This window comes from Amphibalanus amphitrite, unplaced genomic scaffold (genome assembly GCF_019059575.1).
Source record: "Amphibalanus amphitrite isolate SeventyFive unplaced genomic scaffold, NRLGWU_Aamphi_draft 001313F_arrow, whole genome shotgun sequence".
Classification (NCBI taxonomy): Eukaryota; Metazoa; Arthropoda; class Thecostraca; order Balanomorpha; family Balanidae; genus Amphibalanus; species Amphibalanus amphitrite.
Genome location: NW_024882806.1, coordinates 67,964 through 90,704, shown reverse-complemented (window position 1 = coordinate 90,704; position 22,741 = coordinate 67,964). Strand labels below are relative to the sequence as shown.

The window sequence follows — 22,741 nt, the reverse complement described above, 5'->3', positions numbered from 1 at the left end:
AAATGATGAGTAGTAAAGTAGTGAGAAAGTTGCTCGTAAGCTACGCGCTCGATGATCTTTGCGATTGTTGGTAGTATCGAAATGGGACGATAGTTGGTCGCGTCCGTAGATTTGGAAGACTTTTGGATCGGGTGAACAAGAGTCATCTCCCATGAATCCGGAACATGATGCGAGGGAATGCTAGTATTTACAATGTGTGTGATGACGTGACAGAGCGACGGTAGACATATTTTGATAAATCGGATGCACAGCCCATCCGAGCCACACGCTGCAGAGTTCCGCATGCGGGCCACAACACGGCACAGGTCGTCGGGTGAGATGGGTGACAGCTGAAACCTGCCGGTGTTCACCCGAGGTAGGCGGACCGGCAGGTCAGGCCCGGACGAGTCCACCTGGCGGGCCGCGTCCATGCCCACACTCACGAAGAATCGGTTTAGGGCGTCCGCATCAGCGCTGGGGGCGGCTTGGGCAGACCGCCGGGACCCAATTACAGGCCGGATCACATGCCACATGTCACCCGGTCGCGCCGCCCGCAGCCGCCGGTCCAGCTCCTCCCTTGTGTCGCGGCGAATAGCAGATTGCACCTGTCGATTCAGGTCCTTGTAGGTCTGACGATCGTGCTCCCGAAGCGCCGCACGTCGTCTAGACATGATCGTCTTGGTGTGGTCACTCACGAACGGTGCCGACGGGCTGTGCACTCGGCGTCGTCTGAGGGGGGCCACATGGTCCAAAATAGGGCGCGTCACCGTTAGTAAATAGTCCCACTGAACCCCAGCATCATCACTAGCGTAAACCGGGTCCCAATCCACCGCACTCAACAGCCCGTTCACCTCGTTACTGTCTAGACGGGACCAGCACCGCGCCGTCACCGCACATTACTTCGGCCTGTAGTCAGGCACGGGTATCAGCGCACGGGTCCAGTTGTGGGGACTGTAGTCGCAGTGGAGGGTTCCAGCCCGGGTCACGCCGTGACTGGTGCAGATAACGTCGATTGTGGAGCCGGACGATCGGAAGGTGGGGTCAGTGACGTGTTGTTGCAGGGAGTAGGTGTGAAGCAGCTGTCGGAATCTGGCGCTGGCGGTCGTGTCGCTACGGACGTTGATGTTAATGTCTCCCGCTATCACCACCGGTCCGCTGTGGCGGGTCCGGACGTACTGGAGCTGCTCCTCCAGCTCGTCCAGGTCCGCCGTCACCTGCGCCTGGGTCAGCCCCGGCGGCCGGTAAACAGCGCAGACCATAACTCGGTGGGAGCCGGCCCGAATCTGTGCCCACAGACTCTCCAGCTTAGAGCCGGCCACAGGCTGGCCGGGCCGCTCAACGGTTGTCACTTCGAGTGACTCCCGCGCTGCTATGGCCACACCGCCGTAGCCCCTGCGGTCGGGTCGGTCTCGCCGCTGTAGCTGGTAGCCCGGGATGGGCACAAGTCGGTTGGGTGTCGTTTGTCGCATCCATGTCTCTGTCAACACGATGACATCGTACCCATGCTCGTCTATGTCCTGTCGAAGTGACAGCAGCTTTGGTTTCAAGCTCTGCACGTTGATCGCCCCGATGTAGAGCTGTCAGGGCCGCGGTGAAGTCCGCCAGACTCGTCCGCCCCTCTTTCCCCGCCTCCTGCTCCTCTTCCCACGCCGCGGCGGGCCGGCCGCACCCCTGTCAGGGCCGGTCACCGCCCCAGGCGGGGTCGTGACCTGATGCAGGGCGCGAGCTAGTGGGGTGGAGGGTCGGGCCCGGCTGGTCGGACGGCCGTCATGCGCACGCACCCTCAGTTCAGTCGGTGACACACCAGGGAAATAAGCTAAAATTAGAGCGCTCTATTTATTGCTTCCGCTACTTCACCGTCTCCCATAGGGTCCTGTGTTGAGCTGGTGTCGAGGCTCTAAAAATGACGCCGATTTTTGCACCCATCTCACGAAAACCGCTCGGACCGCCTGGAAACTAATTGTTTCGCTCTAAAAATTTCATGATCGACGGGAAAATGAACGAGGAAAAGATTGGTCCTGAAATAATTCTGAACTCCCTGTAGAACATATCGAAATATGGCTGCAAAGTGCAAACTAGGAGCATGTCAAAATCGACAAAACAATACAAATAAACTTACCGGGATTTTTTTATTTTCCATGCATCTGTGTATGAAATCAGTCGGTTTTTCGGAAAGATCATCTTCTGTTTAATAAATAATTCCACAATTGCAATCGAGAAAAAAAAAATATTTCTGCTGTGACAGCAGTTTTGGCATTGTGCCAGTAGTGTAGCATGCGCGGTGCTGCGTGGTCGTCGGGACGGAGTTGTGAGTATTTTCGGTGTTTTAAATGGTTGATGGCCATTTGAACCAGCTTTATATGATTTCCTACCAATTTTTAATCAAATTATTGCTTTGAAAGACCATTGAAACCCATAATCTCTTCATGAAACACGATCAAATTCATCGTCGACGAAAATGGCGCGGGACTTCATGTGCGTTTCGATCGAAATAAATCGTAAATTAAATAATATTCGATGATAAGTATCATATTCTAGTGACACATTTTCATAAAATAAGGCATAAACTTTGCAAGGAAGTCAACATTGGATAATTGGATCCTTATTTTGCTCACATATCCTTGTAGTAGTCAAATGGCTCAATTGTTAGATAAATATAAGTATATGTTTTGGCTTGATGTTTGCTGTGAAACCACCCAGCCACTTGCTGGTTGAGTGGTTTTCTGATAAGTACCTGATAATCATTTCTCCTTTTCTTAAAAGAAACTAGAATTCTTTTCAAAGTAACCCATTTTTAGGAAAGGCGGCTTGCTCATAGACAGTTCATGTTCTTGTTTTGTTATTGCTGGCAGTATTTTGAATTGATACAATAATGCAATATGAATTTTTTGCAATAATAAAACCTAAGACAAACTTAGTTAATGCGTCAATCAAACACCCAACAGAAAGATTGTGAATCCTTGTGACGTGAAGTAGAATATTCTATGAATGTGTTTTTTAGAATATGCCAAATTTTAAATTAATTTATTATTTGATACTGATAGCTGAGCATGTGAATTATGCCACAGTATAATTTCATTTTCTGGTTTTGAAATAGCCGGCAGTATTTTACTTCAACAAATGTAATATACATGGAATACTTGTTGTTATGTTATGTTAAAAGTTTAATAACAGCCAACAGAAGGGGCTGTTTCAGCAGATAATGTTTGTACCTTATGCATTACCTTTCCTTTCTGCAGGACCATGCTTCCGCTGGGTGGTCGACATTTGCCTCCTGAAGAAGTTGAGCAGCATGAAGACCACCAGATGAGGTGTCTGCAGTTCATGTGGAACTCTGCAGACTACAAGTGTTATGCCAACCACAACCAAAGTGCTGTGATCATGGAGGCATGAACCTCATGACAACACTTCAGATTTGCAGTTGTACCAATGTGTGATTCAAACCACCTGTGGCATCTCACTCAATGCGTGAACAGTGTGATCATTGTGCAGTGTTCAGCTGCAACTAAGACATTTATTATTGACTTGTTTTGCAATTAGCCACCAAAAGTATTTTTTGGGCTGGCTGCTGTACCTAATTTGTTGTGCACTGCGCAATAGTGGTAGTGTTTTGTCACTTGTCAAGTTGTCAGTTGTGCATGTTGCATGTTTCTCTCCCCTCGGCCCTCATTATCAGTTAAGTGGTGAATTGGCATCACTCAGTCTCCCCAGATCTCCATTGACTGTCTGTCAACCACCTAACTTGAGATGGTATTTGCTAATAGTGTCAAAAAACAAGTGATTGTAGACATTTTTAGGAATATGAGCTCCGTTTCATGCGTGTTCCAGTGGTCATTTTGTCACATGTCCCATAGTGTAATAAATGGGGAATATTTGTTTCTGGTCCCTAAAAAGCTGTTTCTGGCACCTAATTGCTGATCAGCCCCAAAATGCTTATTCGACCCTAATATCTGAATCTGGCACCTAATTGCTTCCACACAGCCTAAAGTTGCCAGATCGTCTAGTTGAACTCCGTATTTGCTGTTTGCTGATTCAGCACCAAAACCAAAACATCTAGCACCTATTTTATTCCACGTTTGCCTACCTAATTCGCGTAATCTTCCTGATTTTATGTATCCTAACAACATGAACGTTGCATTCGGTGATGTCAAGTGCCATTTTCGCCAGTGGAGATAATGATTAATGCCATTTCTAGCCAAAAGAGAATCACTAGCCAGCTATGGTGCAAGGTAGCAAGACGCTCCTATACCAGCCCGCTATGTAGAGACTAAGAGATTATTACACCCTCAGCCATTTTAACGTGAAAAGTTTGGATCCGTCACTTCCAGCCAGGCTCTCAGGTCATAAACTGGAGTAAAGCAAAATGTCAACTCTGAACAGACATGCCACGCAACCGGCCCTCTTTTCAATATTATTAGCTTTCTGCAATCATCGTCTGACTCCATCTCGATCAAAGGCAGCATCCGGTTTCTACAGGGGCGTTTGACTCACCGGCCACACAATAACCAAAAACAAAATCAAAGCTTCATGCACACATATGCCATACGTAAGAAACGGATGAAAAAGGCACAACCACGGCACAACTCTGCGCGGCAAACAACGGACAATGTCCCACGCAAGATCCCGCGTTTCTTCAGCGGCCTTGAACGGAATGAAAACATTACATTTCTTTTTTGGAGCTATTTGATGACGTCAAAAAATACAATACCCGTTTTAATGGTCAAAATCGAGACAATTACTCACAAAAATGTTTCCCTTTAAGCATTACAAATAAATACTTTTAAATATTTAAAGGACATTGTTTTTTCGAACAAATTAATATTATTTGCTTACTTAAACGTCATATACAATGCTGAGATCACTGCGGGGCTGTCTTAGAGTGTAGCTGCACTGGCAACCTTTAGGCTAGACTCCAGGGGTCATTATACCAGAACAACATGATTCTACCAGCCAGTAGTTCATTTTTCTACTAGATTGGTGCTACGCTCAGCATTTAGGTGCCAGATTCAGAAAAAAGAGTAAGGCGTACCGATGAATAGGTGCCAGAAACAGCTAATTAAGGTCATTTTCTATGATTGGTGCTGGTATCCACCAAATAGGTGCTGAGGACCAATTTTGGGGCGAGTCAGCTTTTAGGTGCCAGAAATAGCTTTTCTGGGACGCAATTAAATGGCGTCCGTAATAAATGGAAACTGTTGTTCCCTTTTGAAGGTACTCGCTGATGCAGAAAGCGTTGGGCCTAATTATTAAACGCACCCTCCTATCAGCGACGCACGAAATCGACAAATATCATCCTTTTTAGAACAGGAGGAAACGAAAACTTGTGAACATAGCTGTACCTACAACAGTGCATAAGGAATTGAAATTCTGGGAGTTTTTGAAATTCGGAGAAACTCAAGTTGTCGACAGGTATGCCCCCTTGTACGTCAAAGACCGCCTAAAAAACAAACATCTACAAATGAAGGCAGTATTCGTATGTTCGTTGTAATTGTAGCAGCCTAGCAACATGCATTGCGGTCCGATGGCGAATTACACTCGTGCTCAAAAACTATGCCGGTAACTGCCAATGCACTTAGGTCATAGGTGAGGAGAGGAAGGGTTATGTCAAATGTCAACATCATAGAAATGGCTTCATCTGGGCTGTGCCTATTGTACATAATTCAACCAATCCATGCATTTCGTTTCTTGCAATCTACTCATGCTTTCACTCCAGCTTCAGAGTAATCATCCCATATTGTACGTCTTAAGATATTGATTTTTATGGCGGTTTGCAATTGCTAGCCACGTCTCACCTCAGTTTGGTTGCCCCGCATCGGCCCACTCGGCCGCTCTAAAATTGACTTACGGAGGAGGATGGTGGCTTTTATTTTAGCTTCTCCGCTGACTGCGGGGAGCGCCGTCGCCGAGGTAGGAGCAATAATTAGCTTATGTTTGGGACTAATTTCCACGCTTAATTAACATTTTAATGTTATCTTAATTAATTCATGTTAATCTTTGACGCATTCTCTTTCTATTGATACCACCCACCGGTCTGAGAAGTACTGCCTTGCTGCGTAAGGGCCGATAAAAGATCACGCTTTTAGGGGTATCTCTTCAACATGGGGCAGGAGCAATAAATAGAGCGCTCTAATTTTAGCTTATTTCCCTGGTATGTCACCAACTGAGTTGGTCATCCGCCGGAACGCCGCCGGTACGCGTGCACCGGGCGTAGGGCGGGGCGGGTGCCGGGGCGGCGGCCAACACCAGCAGACGGGCGACGGCAAGCACGATCATACATCGCAGGAGCTCAGGGTGCATCGCGACGGTAGACGGCGGACGACGGGCCCGCAACGCTCTGGCAGGGTGAGCGTAGGGAGGTGGGCCCTAGGTCAATATTAAGGGTTTTTTTTTTGGGGGGGGGGTGTTTACCCTCGCCCGCACATACCATTTTCCCATCCTAGAACGCACATGGGGGGTGGGGGGTGGTTGCCACCCCCCCCCCCGCGCCATTTCGTTCCTGTTGGAGATAGAGCTTCGCGGTTAAGACCAAAAAGATTCTTAGGGAAGAGACGAATCCAATGATACCCAGTTTCACCTTCTCAGGTCAGTCATTGACCTTCCAGGTCAGGTCAAACTAAAAAATGTTGCTGTTTTGGGTCACCGTTGGATATCAAGTGCGCTGCTTATCATATACCGATGACGATGCCGTTTTCTGGTGGCAAGCCAGCTAGAACCTCTTTGGAACACTACCCGACCATAATTTTGCTGCTGAGGTCATTTCAGGTCAAGTTAGGTCAAGGTCAATTATATGTGTTTGTCTGTGTTTATACTGATATGTGCACCGAGTGTTTATGTGTCCATATTACATGAAATGATGATCTGAGAAGCTTTTACCAAAAAACATGCAGTCAAAAAACTTCACGAAAAGTAAATTCAGCTTGCCTAAAACGCTATTATTTTAGATGACCTAGGACGCAATCTGCGAGTTTGCGGGTTTTGCAGAAAATCGATACGCAGGCCAAGTTCAGCTGATAAGAAATACACGGGGTCGGCTACACTGTGGTCACGCAGATTCAGTCAAGGAAATCCCGGATGTTCAGTACAGGAAATGCCGCATAGTCAGGACGGTCAGGATGTTCCGTACCGATATAAAGTTCAGAGCTACGAACTTTTTTGCAGAGTCTGAGAGATTGCGTGACATGAGATAGTTGTTGGCGCACTTGGTGGCGCAGCGTATGAATCCAAGTGACGTAATTGATAATTGTTTCTTTAATTTTCATGTGTTTCTGATGTTTTATTAAAGGGACTATCCCACCTTTAACATGGGGTTTGAGTTGAGATAGCCAAGTTTGCGGCGAGGTTCAGAAACCACTATCTATCTAGGTTCAGGTTGCAACCCCCACGGCCTCTTGGTGTTGAAGAAATTCGTTCCCTTCATTTGAAAATGGGCCTTGTGCAAGGCCCTATCTTCAACATGGAGCGACCGTTAGTGTGACGTCACCTCGTTTAGTCATTCTGATTTAAATGGGTTTGTTCGTTGAAAAATCGCTTAAAACTTGGCCTGAACTTTGTTGTGGTGCCTACAGAGTAAAAAGAATCAGCTTTATGACAGTAATGTGGCCTGGGGAAGGAGGTAATTTTGGGCTGTGACGTCACATAGTTGAAAGTTTGTATTTGGAATATGGGAAGCCTAAGATGTTTAATGAAAAATAAATGCCAGAACCGTGTTCCTGGTCATCCAATCTATAAAGTCGGGCACAATTTAACTGGTTTTAACACGCGCACTGCAGCGGGTCTGAGCCGAACACGAACTGCAGGGGGGGGGGGTTGAAAACAACCCCCCCTGAAATCTCGAAAACGGCGCAACGTAGCGACAAGCGGTAAACGGCGTTGGATAGGTTGAGATGAGATCTACAAGAAATACTAAGATCATTTTTGGGTCAGGTCAAAAACGAGGTCACCAGAGGTCACCGAAGACAAAATGTTACGATTTTCACAACAGGAATTTCGCGGTAGTTTTTCTTGAATAACTTGTCTTGCACACAAGACAGAGGATCGATTCGAACGCCATCGTTCTTAGCTCGTCAAGGCGCATTGAATGATATATGATATGACCTCGAAAGGTCAAGTTGAAAAATTGACCTCAGGTCAAGGTCATGACCTGACCGAAATAGGTCATGTTGCATATCATTCGATCCGCATTGACGAGAAAAACACGATAAACGTCGAACGGAGTCTCTATCTCTATTCAATCTCAAGTTATTGAAGAAAAACCGCTGGTGACCTCAGGTGACCTAAGATGACCTGGAGATCACCTTCCAAAGGTCATAAGTGATATGTTTCGGTGAAATCACCAACAGGGACCTGTAATACTATGATCCTGAGCGTATTGAAGTCATAGGATGGCATTCAGAGTAAGTTGAAATTTCTCCCATTGACTTATAATGGGCCGGTCGCAAAAATGACCTGACCTTAGGTCATCGATATAAAAATTCCTAGATATACAAGTTGTAGCTCGTGATGACTTTACTATTTCCTGTGGGTTTCAAGATCATATCTCAACAACTGTGGGCTTGGTGGGATTGCAAACTTCGAAATTTACGTTTCGAGGTAGGGTCACTTGACCTGACCTGGTGACCTGACCATAGGTCACCTGGGGTCAAAATTTTTACTCAAGGTGTGCAAAAGTTGGGAGAACAGGTATGCAAAATTTGGCGGCGCTACGCGCCGCCGTTTTCTCGCGATTTGCGAAAAACCACAGGGGGGGTTGAAAACAACCCCCCCCTGCAGTGCGCGTGTTAACAACATTTTAGAAGGTGGGATAGTCCCTTTAACAAAATAAATTAATTATTAATAAAATAGTATAGAAGAGAGCAAACTTAAGCGTTTGTTGCGAAACCATTTATTACGAGCGAGCGAGCGCAGCGAGCGAAGCGAAGGCTTTTCAATATAAGGGAAAAATCTCAGTATGAGCGGCCCGGCCCGGCCCGGCCCGACCCGGCCTGTAACGCTTTTGAGAGGCTTATATCTCAGCAACCGCTGGACCGATTGCCCTGCGGTCTTTTTTGCTGGGTAGCGCCATCCCTTCTACCCCGTAATTGACTACTTTTGATACATCTCAGTGACCGTCGTGGCACGTGCCACGTGAAAAGTCAAGGGTGTTCAAGCAGTTTTGCAAAAGTAGTGATTTTGAGAGGCCCATATCTCAGCAGCGGCTTGAGCGATTGTCTTGCGGTAATTTTTATAGGGTAGCTGCATCCCTTCTACCAAAGGTCGGATACTCTTGATCTATGTGAGTGACCCCCAGTGCACGTGCAAAATACAACAATAAGAGGTGTCAAATTTGTTCCCATTTCAATAACTCGGTAATTACTGGGGCGAGTTCGCTGAAACTTGGCATACAGGTAGGCACCCACCAGGCAATGCATTCCCATGTGTTGCGGTTAGGGTGCTACTGCACGTGCGCACGTGCAGGGGGCGCTTCCAGATCTCGAGAACGGCTGGGCCGATTGCGCTCAAATTTGGTACACGGTTGGGGACCGGTTAGGAGGGTGCCGTGCAAAAGTCAGTTTGGACCCCATTTGCACGTGCGCACGTGCAGAATGCCGCTTCCAGATCTCAGGAACGGCTGGGCCGATTGCGTTCAAATTTGGCACACCGCTAGCAACCGGTTAGAAGGGTGCTTTGCACAAGTCCGTTGGAAGTACCCTCTCGCCCTTCCGCACGTGCAGGGCTCACTATCTCGCTCGCTCGTCCTTCGCCCAAAAGGCGTTTTACTGGTCAGTTGTTATTATTACGTAAGAATACAATAATTCACGGAAATTCTGGAAAATCGCAGAAACCGATGTCAAGGGAGTCTCGCAATCACGGATCTGCAGATCACGCACGTAATTTCCTGGACGGTCACGCATAGTGTAGCTCAGCCTTAACGCGTGACTATTTTTGCTGGATCAAAGCCGATTGAAGAGAATTTGCAGGGTGGTCTTATGCACGGTCCGGCAAAAGTGTTGTCCTCTACCTGTGACAACACTTATCCGGTTTCTAATCGTTTCTACCCCTAAGGAATAAATATTTTGGCTGCACCCTTGCATTGCACGGTCCTTGGCCGCGGAAGATGAGGCCGCGACCGAACCTCGGGCCATGGGTCACCGAGCTATAATGAAAGTTATACACAGATTCACCCCCCCCCCCCGAATGACCGCGTCGCAAAATGAAGGCAAAATGAAGGTAAGGAATTTCTTTCTCGGGGAGCTGAACCAGACAGTCGACATACTTCAGGCCAAAATAACACAGCGTGTTATTTCTAGTCAGTTGGGACATCTGCCTGCTTGCAGTCCCGCACTGGTGGGATAAGCATACGGCTGCTGGCAGTGTTGCTGATTGTCCGAGATCGGGCATTCGCCCACCATTTGGCCAGGGGCAGAAATCGCATTGAAATGGCGGCCAGGAACAGTGGTCAATTGTTGAATAATTTGGCAAAGCTGCTTACACTCAAGGACAATCCCACCTCCAGACAGGACCATGAGACGCTAGATGTTAGAAGAGTTCACTGAGGCCCATTACCAACAATAGCCTCCAGCGGCTCAGTTCTTAGTCGACGCATGGCCTCGACGGTGGATGACAGGTCAACACGCATTTTCATGCAGGACGGCGCGCCAGCTCATTGCTCTACCAATGTCCAGGCGGTTGTCCAAATCGAGCCTGCCGGAATTCTGAAGATATTAACCGGCTACCATCCGGACTCTAATCCTGATCGAGTATCTTTGGGCTACCTTCCAGCAGAACATGGACAAATAGAAGCCAGCGCTGCAGCGGCCAGCCTCGGCGCCTTGCAGTTACGGCCAAACGGACATAAAGTCGAAAATAAAGTCGTCTGTGCTGCATAAGCTGGTTGCCTGCACGCTGAATTGCGTTCGTGCGTAAATCTCTGTTCATATTTACCTACCTATAACAAAAAAGTTGATGTTCGGCCTGAGCGTCGATGAAAATGGTGAAAATAGTTCTGAAAAATTGGCCGGCTGTGAGAAACAACACGGATGAAAGGGGGGCCAAAAGATATGTTGGCCCCCCTTACAGCGCCAAATGGGGGGGGCTTGGCCCCTATGCCCCCCCCCCACTGGATCCGCCCTTGCTGAGCTCAAACTGCATCCAATGGACAACTTTTTTGTGCCTACTCCTGGATCACTCCGTATTTAAAAGTCGTCAGTCAAAGATATCTGTTGAAATTGATAAAACAGCAAAATACTTTATCAGTGGACTGTACCTCTATCAGATCATGGTAATGCCATCAATTATGACGAAATACTATCCGCTCATAAATTTTCCACTCAACATTTTCTTTTAGCAGGTTTTGCAGTTGCACCAACTGTGCTTTTTTTCTGTGTGTTCTAGCGCATATAAACCACATACGGAGAGTTGCTGGCGTGGACCACGTGGGCATCGGTGCCGGCTACGACGGCATTAACTCGTGAGTACCACCGGCTTCAACGGCATTTACCTTCCAGGCGGTGGGGGGGCATTTTTTTGCCCTCCCACTTCAGTTTTTTCGATATATCTCCAGAACCGCTCCGCCGATCGTCACCAAACTTTCAGTACCTTCCCATGAATAGCTATTGCACATTGTGACCAAAGTTTTTTCCAAAGGCTATGATAGGTTGGCCGGTAATGACGTCAGAGTGACGTCATTTTTGCCATTTTCGACCCAAAAAAGGTTTCGCGGGAAGAGCTGTCAGGCCTACAGCTTTAGAGATACAGAAAAATGTTTCGGACATAAAAGGTGGAAAATTTAGTGGCCTACAAGGTTGTTATCTCGGATTTTTGTAATTTTTGAATTTTGACCCCGAATAATCAAAAAATAGATTTTTTGAATATAATAGCCGAAAAATCCAAAATGTTCTTTGAATTTAAAAGAAAACGGAAAACATGTGATAGTCCCTACCACCTTCTATCTACATACCAAATTTGAGATGGATACCTCTTTTTTGGCCAAGTTATAGCGAAAAAACTTCAAAAATTGATGACGTCAAATTTTCAAACTCAATTTTTTAGCAATTCTAGACCTCGCAGCGCAAAACAAAGACTACCATTAGACTCCTCGTGTCGAGCTGCATCGAATCAATACCCATTTTATGCAAAACTAACAGCTTCGAAATTTGACCTTTTTTACCTGACCTGGACCTGACCTCCACCCATGGGTGTAGGAGCGCCAAAAATATTGGTGAAGGATGTCACCTGAACCTTCGGAGAAGTCACCTAAACCTTCGGAGAAGGTGCAGGACCTTACCGCTGTGGAGGGGGGGGGAAATTTCGCCAACTCCTGTTTTTTTCTCGCAAATGTCTCACGCCATTATCATCTAATTAACGCCAACATCTAATTAACGCGTACATGCCTAAAATTGAATTTTTAGGCATCCAAGCATACCTTTGGATACCTACCAAAGGTATCCACTATCAAAGCATACCTTTGGAACCTAAAGGTATGCTCCACTGCTCTTTTTTCGTGACCAGTCTTACAACTTTCCGACGAGTAAAAACAAGCCAATATATTTTGATATTCACGGCATTTACTGAGACACATTTACACGTTTACCAACCTCAATACAGTTTTCGACTTTACCTATCATTACGGAGCGAGCGAAGCGAGCGTAGTCTTTCCTTAGATTAACGGAAATTTCTGAGTATGAGCGGCCGGCCGACCGGCCGGCCGGCCGGCTGTGGTCACGATTCTGCGACGCTTATATCTCAGCAACCACTTGACCGATTTACACGCGGTAATTTTTGTAGGGTAGCTTCATTCCTTCTACCAAGTATTGGACTATTCCCGATGCATGTGGGTGACCCCTTATGCACGTGCCACGTGCAAAACGAAGAAGTGTCACTTTTGTAATTGTTGCAATATCTCGGTAACTACTTAGCCGATTGCGCTGAAAGTTGGCATGTAGGTAGGCACCCACTAGGCAATGCATATCCATGTGCCAGAGTTGGGGTGCTGCTGCACGTGCGCACGTGCAGGGGTCGATTCCAGATCTCGAGAATGGCTGGACCGATGGCGCTCAAATTTGGTACACAGTTAGGGACCGGTTAGTAGGGTGCCGTGCAAAAGTCAGTTGGGACCCATTTTGCACGTGCGCACGTGCAGGGTGCCGCTTCCAGATCTCGAGAACGACTGGGCCGATTGTGCTCAAATTTGGCACATCGCTAGAGACCGGTTAGTAGGGTGCCGTGCACAAGTCAGCTGGAGGTACCCCGTCGAAATTTCGCACGTGCAAAGCTCACCCTCTCGCTCGCTCCGTTAGTCGCCCCAAAAGGCGTTATACTGGTTTATTAAATGGCGTGAATTGTGAAGAAGGTGGGCATAACACTTCATAACTGAAAGGATGGAGTAATTGGGTACCTGTTGCCGTTTTAGCCTTTTTGTTCATCCCATTCGGCATTGCTTTTCTTTTTTAACATTAGATCGACCGTCGAACCCAGTCGTTCTAGCATTGGTGAAGACCCTCACCTGCATTGCTCAAGATTGGTGAAGGATCCTTCACCAATCTAAAACTTTGGTGAAAGGTATCCTTCACCAAAGAGATACGTTGCTACACCTATGCCTCCACCAGAAAGTGACCTAAACCGTACCTGATGGTCTTATAACCAACACCATTGAGTTGGAAATGAAAACTGGCCATAAAACATGCATCGCACAACCTTAGTAAAGTTGGGTTCATGTGGTGACCCTTGGTGACCTGACCTGTGACCTGACCTGGTATGACCAGTGACCTCTAAGAGCAACATGTGTACTAGAAAACTGACGCCCTATCGCTGATTTTCGACAAAATGTGTTTTTCTCGGCGTTATAGCGCTTTCCCTAGATGACCCGTGAACGGTGAAACATTTTATCTTTGACCTGAACTGTGACGTCATCGGTGACCCCGACGTCAATGAAATTTGGTTTCGTTCGACAAATTTGACAGAGCTATCGAACGCTGTTTTAATTTTCCGGATCCGTCCAGTAGTTTCGGAGATACGGGGGGCAAAAAATGCCCCCCCCCCCACCGCGTAGAAGGTGGCCGGGAGGCCCACCGCCTGCCGGGTTAATTCGTGTGTGAAAGGAGCTTAACCCTCTTGTCCCCCGGAGTCATTTCTGTAAGTCAATTTTCAGAAAATTTTCCTGATAGGCCTTTAGCTGAAAATTGTTGAAAACCCTCCTATATCACAAGCGGTACCTCTTGGCAACCACCTGAAGCGAGTTCGTAACTTACGCCGGTTTTTTGGTCTTGTATTGCAAGTGCATGTGAAGCGATAAATTTATTTCCCCTTCTCCCTGCTATTCTTGCTTGCAAGATAAATAAATTAAACATTTTAAACTAACGGCATCGCTTCACATGCACCTGCAATACAAGACCAAAAAACGCCGTAAGTTACGGACTCGCTTAATGAAACGAGGCCCTGGTGGTAACATTTTGGAATGTGATTTTTCATTTTGTCTTTGCTGAGGGTCTTTGAATATGATTTTTCTCTCTGCTGAGGGAATATGATTTTCAGTGTGTATGTGTGTGTGTGTGTGTGTGTGTGTGTGTGTGTGTGTGTGTGTGTGTGTGTGTGTGTGTGTGTGTGTGTGTGTGTGTGTGTGTGTGTGTGTGTGTGTGTGTGTGTGTGTGTGTGTGTGTGTGTGTGTGTGTGTGTGTGTGTGTGTGTGTGTGTGTGTGTGTGTGTGTGTGTGTGTGTGTGTGTGTGTGTGTGTGTGTGTGTGTGTGTGTGTGTGTGTGTGTGTGTGTGTGTGTGTGTGTGTGTGTGTGTGTGTGTGTGTGTGTGTGTGTGTGTGTGTGTGTGTGTGTGTGTGTGTGTGTGTGTGTGTGTGTGTGTGTGTGTGTGTGTGTGTGTGTGTGTGTGTGTGTGTGTGTGTGTGTGTGTGTGTGTGTGTGTGTGTGTGTGTGTGTGTGTGTGTGTGTGTGTGTGTGTGTGTGTGTGTGTGTGTGTGTGTGTGTGTGTGTGTGTGTGTGTGTGTGTGTGTGTGTGTGTGTGTGTGTGTGTGTGTGTGTGTGTGTGTGTGTGTGTGTGTGTGTGTGTGTGTGTGTGTGTGTGTGTGTGTGTGTGTGTGTGTGTGTGTGTGTGTGTGTGTGTGTGTGTGTGTGTGTGTGTGTGTGTGTGTGTGTGTGTGTGTGTGTGTGTGTGTGTGTGCGTGTGTGCGTGTGTGCGTGTGTGCGTGTGTGCGTGTGTGCGTGTGTGCGTGTGTGCGTGTGTGCGTGTGTGCGTGTGTGCGTGTGTGCGTGTGTGCGTGTGTGCGTGTGTGCGTGTGTGCGTGTGTGCGTGTGTGCGTGTGTGCGTGTGTGCGTGTGTGCGTGTGTGCGTGTGTGCGTGTGTGCGTGTGTGCGTGTGTGCGTGTGTGCGTGTGTGCGTGTGTGCGTGTGTGCGTGTGTGCGTGTGTGCGTGTGTGCGTGTGTGCGTGTGTGCGTGTGTGCGTGTGTGCGTGTGTGCGTGTGTGCGTGTGTGCGTGTGTGCGTGTGTGCGTGTGTGCGTGTGTGCGTGTGTGCGTGTGTGCGTGTGTGCGTGTGTGCGTGTGTGCGTGTGTGCGTGTGTGCGTGTGTGCGTGTGTGCGTGTGTGCGTGTGTGCGTGTGTGCGTGTGTGCGTGTGTGCGTGTGTGCGTGTGTGCGTGTGTGCGTGTGTGCGTGTGTGCGTGTGTGCGTGTGTGCGTGTGTGCGTGTGTGCGTGTGTGCGTGTGTGCGTGTGTGCGTGTGTGCGTGTGTGCGTGTGTGCGTGTGTGCGTGTGTGCGTGTGTGCGTGTGTGCGTGTGTGCGTGTGTGCGTGTGTGCGTGTGTGCGTGTGTGCGTGTGTGCGTGTGTGCGTGTGTGCGTGTGTGCGTGTGTGCGTGTGTGCGTGTGTGTGTGTGTGTGTGCGTGTGTAAGCACTCACTTGTCAGGGCCGATGACGGGATACACACCGACCCGACAGGACCGATTTCCCTGTCAGGACCGAAAACCCGGTCCTGACAATTCCAAGACCGGGGCCATGTTCCTTGGCCTCTAAACATGCCCTAGGGCCATTTTGAGGTCGGTCCTGTTAAGTCGGTGTTCTGTCAATATGTGTGTAAAATGTGTGTGAAAATGGGGATGTTCGGCTTATTTCCTCACCAGGTGGCAGCACTGCCTTCTTTGGACACAGAAACTGTGGCGGCGAATGCGCCACTGTGTTTTGCACTGTGTGGAGTCCGTGCGGTGTCGTTCCGAGGGACTGAATTTCGGTGAATTTGATAGCAATTGATTTGAATTTTGCTCAGATGGGTTGTGAATTTATATTCAGCAAGTGTCACAAACATGGAAAGGCAAGTTTACAAAGGACAGGAGACTTAGAAAGGCTTCAATTGACGTAGCCGAAGAGAGGCGAGAAGCCGAAGATAGACCGACTCCAAACGGTAATTCCATGGATGTAAACACGTTTCCAGACATTTTTTTATGGCGAACTTAACTAAGAGTATAAAATAGTCTAACTTAACTCATAGCTGGATCTTGTATATGCCCATATGAGGTAATTTACCTGTATAAGTTTATGGGCATATCAATATAGGAAATTGACCTGCCCTTTGAGAGAGGCATTAAAAGATGATACATGCTGCTGAGAATGATTTATAAATTCAATGCATTTTTATAAGATTCATTGCAAGCATTTTAGCAGTGTTCTACTTTGTCTGTTACCAAAGATATTGCATGCAGATAAAGGTTATGATGGAAAAAGACAAATAGGATCTATTTTTACACCAGCAACCAGGAGGTATATGTAATAGAACACTAAGCTACCTACTATTTATGAATTGTTATAAGTATTGATAATCCTACGTGGTGTTACAGATGCCCAGTGCAATCATGCTTCTGGTCACTGGTGCGGAGTTGTCAGGATGGAGTCCGAGGAATCAAGGAAGGCAGAGGACCTGCGTATGAAGGAACCAGCCCTGCGGATGAAGTTCTGAGGTGCATACAGAGGGATCCCACTGAAAGACCAGGTAGGAGTTGGTGAACAGCTTTTGCACTGCAGTATATCATCCAGAAGTAACTGATAGCCTTTCTTGCAAAATGTTTTTTTCTCATCACCATCTAAAGCTAACTCATTATTGATATAATATCTTCATTTCATCAGGTAAATAACTGTTTACTCTAAGCTTTGATTCACACTGAAGTGAACACTATTTTAGAATATTCACTCAGCTTTTTTAGCAACTAAATACGGGCAAGTTTTTTTTTGTTTTTTAAAATAAATTTTTCACCTTCTAGAATATTTGTGTAGGTAACTGCAATAAAAGTGCATTTCAAAATTGCAAATACTTTGTGTAAAGTTCACTTTGTGTACTCTAAGTTTGATGATGTCACTGTATCCAGATCATCATATCAGATTTCAACTGTGCTTAAACTGCAATGTTTTGCTAATTGCTTCAGTATATAATGTTCTTTTATCCATGCATGTTAAACATGTGTATCTCATTATGACTTGCCAAGATCTTTCCCTACTGTCTTATGCCATTTTTCATTTATTCACAGGTGCAATGCTGCATTGATAAGATCCAGATTCAAGAGCATGGATGCTACTAGATCCTGTGATTTGAAGTTACCAGTGTCACTGCTGCTACAAATGACATCAGCAACACTTCCTTTGGTGAAAGTTTAGAGGAGCAAACAGTTGGTGCTCTGTGTAGTCAAGCAGTGGAGTTTTGCCACAATCATGAAGTTGATTAAGGAGTCAATTTTTGCTCTGGCTTCTGGGACACCTTTAATCTACATTGCAACCTATGCTAGTGTTCAACATTTCGTGTCATAGTATCACTGATGCAAAGCGTGTTGCATCATACACAAATGAGAGCCAGCAAATTGTCAGATATTTTCTAATGATAGAGAACTGCATGCCTTAAGCAATTGTTGAGTGGTGAATGGTAGGGCTCAGCCACTCAGCTCCTTCCTTCAAAAGCTATCAATCAGCTCTGGAAGAGTAGTCATAGCAATGCTTCATATGTGAAGGCTACTTGCCTGAACAGAACATTGTGGATTTGTTAATTAAGTACCTCTTTATTACAAGTTAGTGCCCACTACAAGCCAAGCTTAGTTTACTTAGTTTGTTGCAAGTTTTCCAGGCATCCTTCACACTTGTGTCGCTGAACATTAAACTTCAACTGATAGACCGATGAGATATTGTCCCTCATCAGATTGTAATCAGTCAGTCGTGTTGGTAGAAGGTACAGTCTGTCTTAAAAGTACCGCGCAAAGTGACGGTGGATCCATCAAGCCTGACCGAGGAAGGGCCTGCTATAATTTGAAAGTCACCGAACCAATTGACCTGGGGAACGGACGAGGATGTCATATAGAGCCACGCAGAAATCGCCGGTGATTCGTTGCCCATCATAACAGAATGGACGCATGCCGGATGAAGGGTTAAGTCAATAGTCTGTACAAACTACAGGGATGTGATTGACTTATCTGACAGTGACGAGCGCTAGAAGTCAACTTAAGGCCGTAGGTATGCGTTCTTGTCATGGAATGTGTGCTGTAAATCGATTGTTTCATGCGTGTGAATATATGTCTGAATGTAATAAGATTTTTAATTTCAACTGTGTAAGTTAAAATATGTGATAACATCGTATCTTTCGTACTCCGTAGCTTTTGGTGACCATTCGATCAGCTGCCTTTCCTTCCGCTCAATGACGATGTAGTAGTTTGCCTTTCACACGCGTCATTGTCTTCCTAATATCGAAATCAACTGTAGCTACTCATTTTAGCAAAATGATGAACCTGAAAAAGACATGAAACGCAGTTTCCGTTCGCGGCGCGTCGGCCGCCGTCGCCGCCCGCAGTGTTATCCCCGGCCCGGCCGGCGCGTTGTGTCCAAAGCATACCGTGCTGCCACCTGGCGAGACTTTTCGGAACTCTTAGCGCGAACATCCCCATTGGCCGCCGTATACACTCTTCTGTCCGGTGGCGCCCCCTAATGAAGGGTCGGGCGGCCCATTGAAGCTGTGGTCCCTCCCGCGACCTCCCGCAGAGTCCAATTTGTTCCGGGTAGGGTGGCCGGGCAGGGTCGGGCCGAGCCGGGCAGTCGAAGTAATTAGCCGAGGAGCGAGTGGATAGTGGCGCTGGGTGTGCTGCTCAAGTTTCGCTGTAGTGACCAGCGGCACGGGCTGATGCTATCAGTGTTGGTAAAGACGAAATAAGAATAGCCTGATGATCGACCATACCTGACGTCACCTGACTCACCCTACCCAAAATGCCCAAATAATATATCATGGAACAAAACGATTATGAAACAATTATGACAAAACGATTGTGACAAATAACAGAAGCGGTTGCGTGGCGTTTGATGTGGGTAAAAAGCAGGGATGCGGAGCCGTGAAAATTTCAGACGGCTCCGGCTCCAGAGAAAAAAATCGGCTCCGGCTCCGGCTCCGGGTGAAATGCGATGGCGACTCCGGCTCCGGCTTCGGCTCCGAGTAAAATGGTCCGGCTCCGGCTGCTCCGGCTCCGGCTCCGGCTCCAATAGTAAGTACATCCCCTATGCAATTAAATACGGGTGGAAGAAACAAGATGATGGGTTTGGTGCGCGCTGCTTCTGTATTTGCATAACAAGGCTATTTTCATATTTTGACTACCGCATGTTTTACTGCCTTGAACTGTCAAACCGAACTAGGTCAATAATTTTTCCTCTTCAAAAAAAGGAGCCGGAGTCGCCCCCTTTTTCGACGGCTCCGGCTCCGGCTCCGGCTCCGGGCAAAATATGCCGGCTCCGGCGTCTCCGGCTCCGCACCCCTGGTAAAAAAGTATGAAAATAGTTTTGGTGACCTGAGATCAGAGGTCAGGTCAACGACCCTGAGCTGAGGTTTTGGTGTTTCGCAAATAACTAAAAAAAAATGGTCCGAGAGCTACAGTAGTGGTACTATCGCATTCGTCTTGTCAAGACGCGTCGAATGACATACATTTTGCATGGAAAAGTTCAAGTTTTATGTTGACCTCATGTGACCTCGAATGACCTTCTTTTTGCCTAGACACATGAATGGTAGCTTATATATACGATTCGTAACCGCTGATCACGAATCTGGCATCCAGTTTGCTGTAAGCATTTATTTAGAGCCTTAACATGGCAAGAATGTCTTCATCATTTGGCCGACTTGAATCAGTGAAAAAACTTTTAGCAAGGAAACTCTCATGTGACCTTGACCTTATAGCAGCCTTGTATCGTTGGATGAAACTGGGTCGCACCAGACCTTTGGCGGAATAGTAATGGGAACGAAGCACCACGCACTTGTTCTTTAATTTTATGCCTCTTACTTGCTGGTAAATACCAGGATTGCGGAGTCTGAGTCCATATCTGGTGGAAGTTCTGACCGGAGTTAGAGTCGAAATAAAATCGATTTTGGAATCCGGAGCCAGACTCGGGGTCGGAGTCACCAAAATTCATCGACTCCGCAGACTTGTCATGGCTGCGGAATCGGAGTCAGAGTCTATCGACAGTTCAGCCCGGAGTCGGAGTCGAAATTGATTTTTGGAAGCTTGAGTCGGAGTCGAAGTCAGAGTACCCGAAGATCAATCGACTGCCCGGCCCTGGTAAATACATCACCCGTCGTGACCTAGTTCCCCTCACTTTTTCTGCGAAATTACGTCGCTGTGTGCCAGCAAGCATTTACAATGTATCGCAAAAGGTCTCACATAAGGGTGTCAATTTTGGAACCAGGGAGCCATTTTCAGTGGATCTGAGCGGCGCTGGGATTAAATTCGCGCTAAATTGGTGCTCGGCCACACTGTGCAGCGGTTGCTGAGATATTAGCCTTTTAAATCGATGAAAATGATGTCACTCTGACGTCATTTCTGGCCAACCTATCATAGGCAATTGAACAATTTCTGAACACAATGTGTAAAAGGAATGTACGAGAGGGTAGTGAAAGTTTCGCGACGATCGGCGCAGCAGTTTTAATGATATTGCGAAAAGACTGGAGGGGACAAAAATAGCTCCCCCCCAACAGGACGAGGGTTTAAAGTGTTACAGGCCGGGCCGGTCCGAGCCGGGCCGCTCCTACCGAGATTTGTCCGTAATATTGAAAAGACCGCTTCGGTCCCTCGCTCGCAACAAGTAGTATCTGATTCTGCTCACTACTATCATTCTTGCAATTGAAGGAGTTTCAGGTCATTGAAGGCACATGACGGAGTGCAAGCTACTAGCCTTGCCTCTGTTTTATATTCCGACTTGTAGCCATGCAGTCTCTCGGTGCTTTTTGATCGTAGATCGGGGATGGATATGGCTAATCCTTTCCGGAATGCCGCGCTGGCGACGATCGGGTGGGAAAGGGAGGGCAGGAGGGTAGCCGCGTCCCGACTCCGTGCTCATCTCAGGCTAAACACGCGGTGAAGCATCAGCTCGCGTTTTTTTTTTATTGGAGTCTTGCTAGTTACTGGAGGGTTTGTTGACGAAAGTCTACAATTGCTTCGTAACTAAGCACCCGGCAGTTGGTGGGGGTATTTCGCCACCCGCCATTTGCTGGGGGGGGGGGGGGGGTAAACGCCCCCAGTCGATAACTCGAGAACCTATAGACGCAGCGAAACGCACGAGAGGGCAAACGAAAGAACACGACGATGATACTTCCTACATTTATCATGCTCCTCGCAGAAGCTCTCAACGATATACGAAACAATAAACTTCAATCGATTCCCTAGAGGTAACCAAAATTTGGTGCGGCTGCGGCGCGCCGTATTTTTAGCGATAGCGCGGCGAAAAAGTGGGGATGTACCTACGCCCCCCTCCCCAGCTACTCGCGGATTTTAAAGGAATTATCAGGCCCAGGGTTTGAGAATTTGCAAGGGATCGACTTGTTTTTGTTATTGCTGGATTTCAAAAGCAGTGCTGATTCTAATGATATGCATACCTACGCACTAATGGTCACTCTTCAGACTGGTATTTAGTGTTAATGCCAGTAAGACACCTTGGGGGGGGGGGGGGCGACAGACGAGCCAGCGAGGGGGTGGCCCTTGCATTTGCGTAATTGCGAGGGGGATGTTACTTCCAACTGACTTGTGCACGGTTGACGGTAGTCAGTGCCCTACTAACCGGTCTCTAGCGATGTACCAAGGCGATGTCTATAGGTGCCCCCCCCCCACCTTAGGATTTTGTTTTGAATCGTCGCTTATATGAAAAGGCTGTGAGTTTGGTAAAAAGTTGGTACTTACCTGATTTTCCCGAGTTTGTTTGGTTTCGGTATTTTCCCATGGCTTATGCTTGTATTTGCTTTGGTATCGGTATCACGATTTTCCTTAATTGACATCACTAGTATGGTGTATAGCAGCAGCTTAAAGGACTTTAACCCTCGCATGTATGCGGCGTTTGCCAGCTTCTAACGTGCAGGGGGGGGGGGGTCGGTTGGACCCCCCTTTCCGTTTGGCCCCTGATCGAGCTAATGCTTCGCGAAAAAAACGAGCATGCTGCCCGTCACGAGACAAAGCCGATGATACCCAATTTTGAGGTCCTAGGTCATTGGTTGAACTTCCAGGTCAGGTCAATGAACCCCCTCGCGATTGGCTCCTATGGCACTTAGAAACGCCAAATTTACAGGGTAGGTGGGTCAATAGGAGATCTCGCCCCTGTGAAAGTTTGGTGACTCTTAGTCAATATTTAGAGGGTATTTGAGGGGTATGAATGCAAAAACTTTACTAAAACATGCCAAACGTTTTTCGCTTATAACTTTTTACCTAGTAAAGATAGAGCAAAAATAAAAGCACCAGTGAACTCAGGACGTCCGTGTACATCGAATGATATACTATATTACAAATTTAAGTG

The 22,741-nt window shown here is 47.1% G+C and overlaps 1 protein-coding gene and 1 long non-coding RNA gene across 2 annotated transcripts in view; both read left to right on the top strand.

The window, feature by feature from the left end:
• The window catches only part of LOC122372084 (dipeptidase 2-like), a 156,894-nt gene that overhangs the window by 80,174 nt on the left and 53,979 nt on the right, over positions 1–22,741 (top strand). Inside the window, exon 5 of the mRNA XM_043348959.1 lies at positions 11,350–11,425. Coding sequence (XP_043204894.1) covers positions 11,350–11,425 — 76 coding nt within the window. The remainder of the gene's footprint in view (positions 1–11,349; positions 11,426–22,741) is intronic.
• On the top strand, positions 16,058–18,445 carry LOC122372085. The gene is made up of 3 exons (XR_006254814.1): positions 16,058–16,355; positions 16,789–16,940; positions 17,473–18,445. It is a non-coding gene; the product is annotated as an uncharacterized LOC122372085 (long non-coding RNA).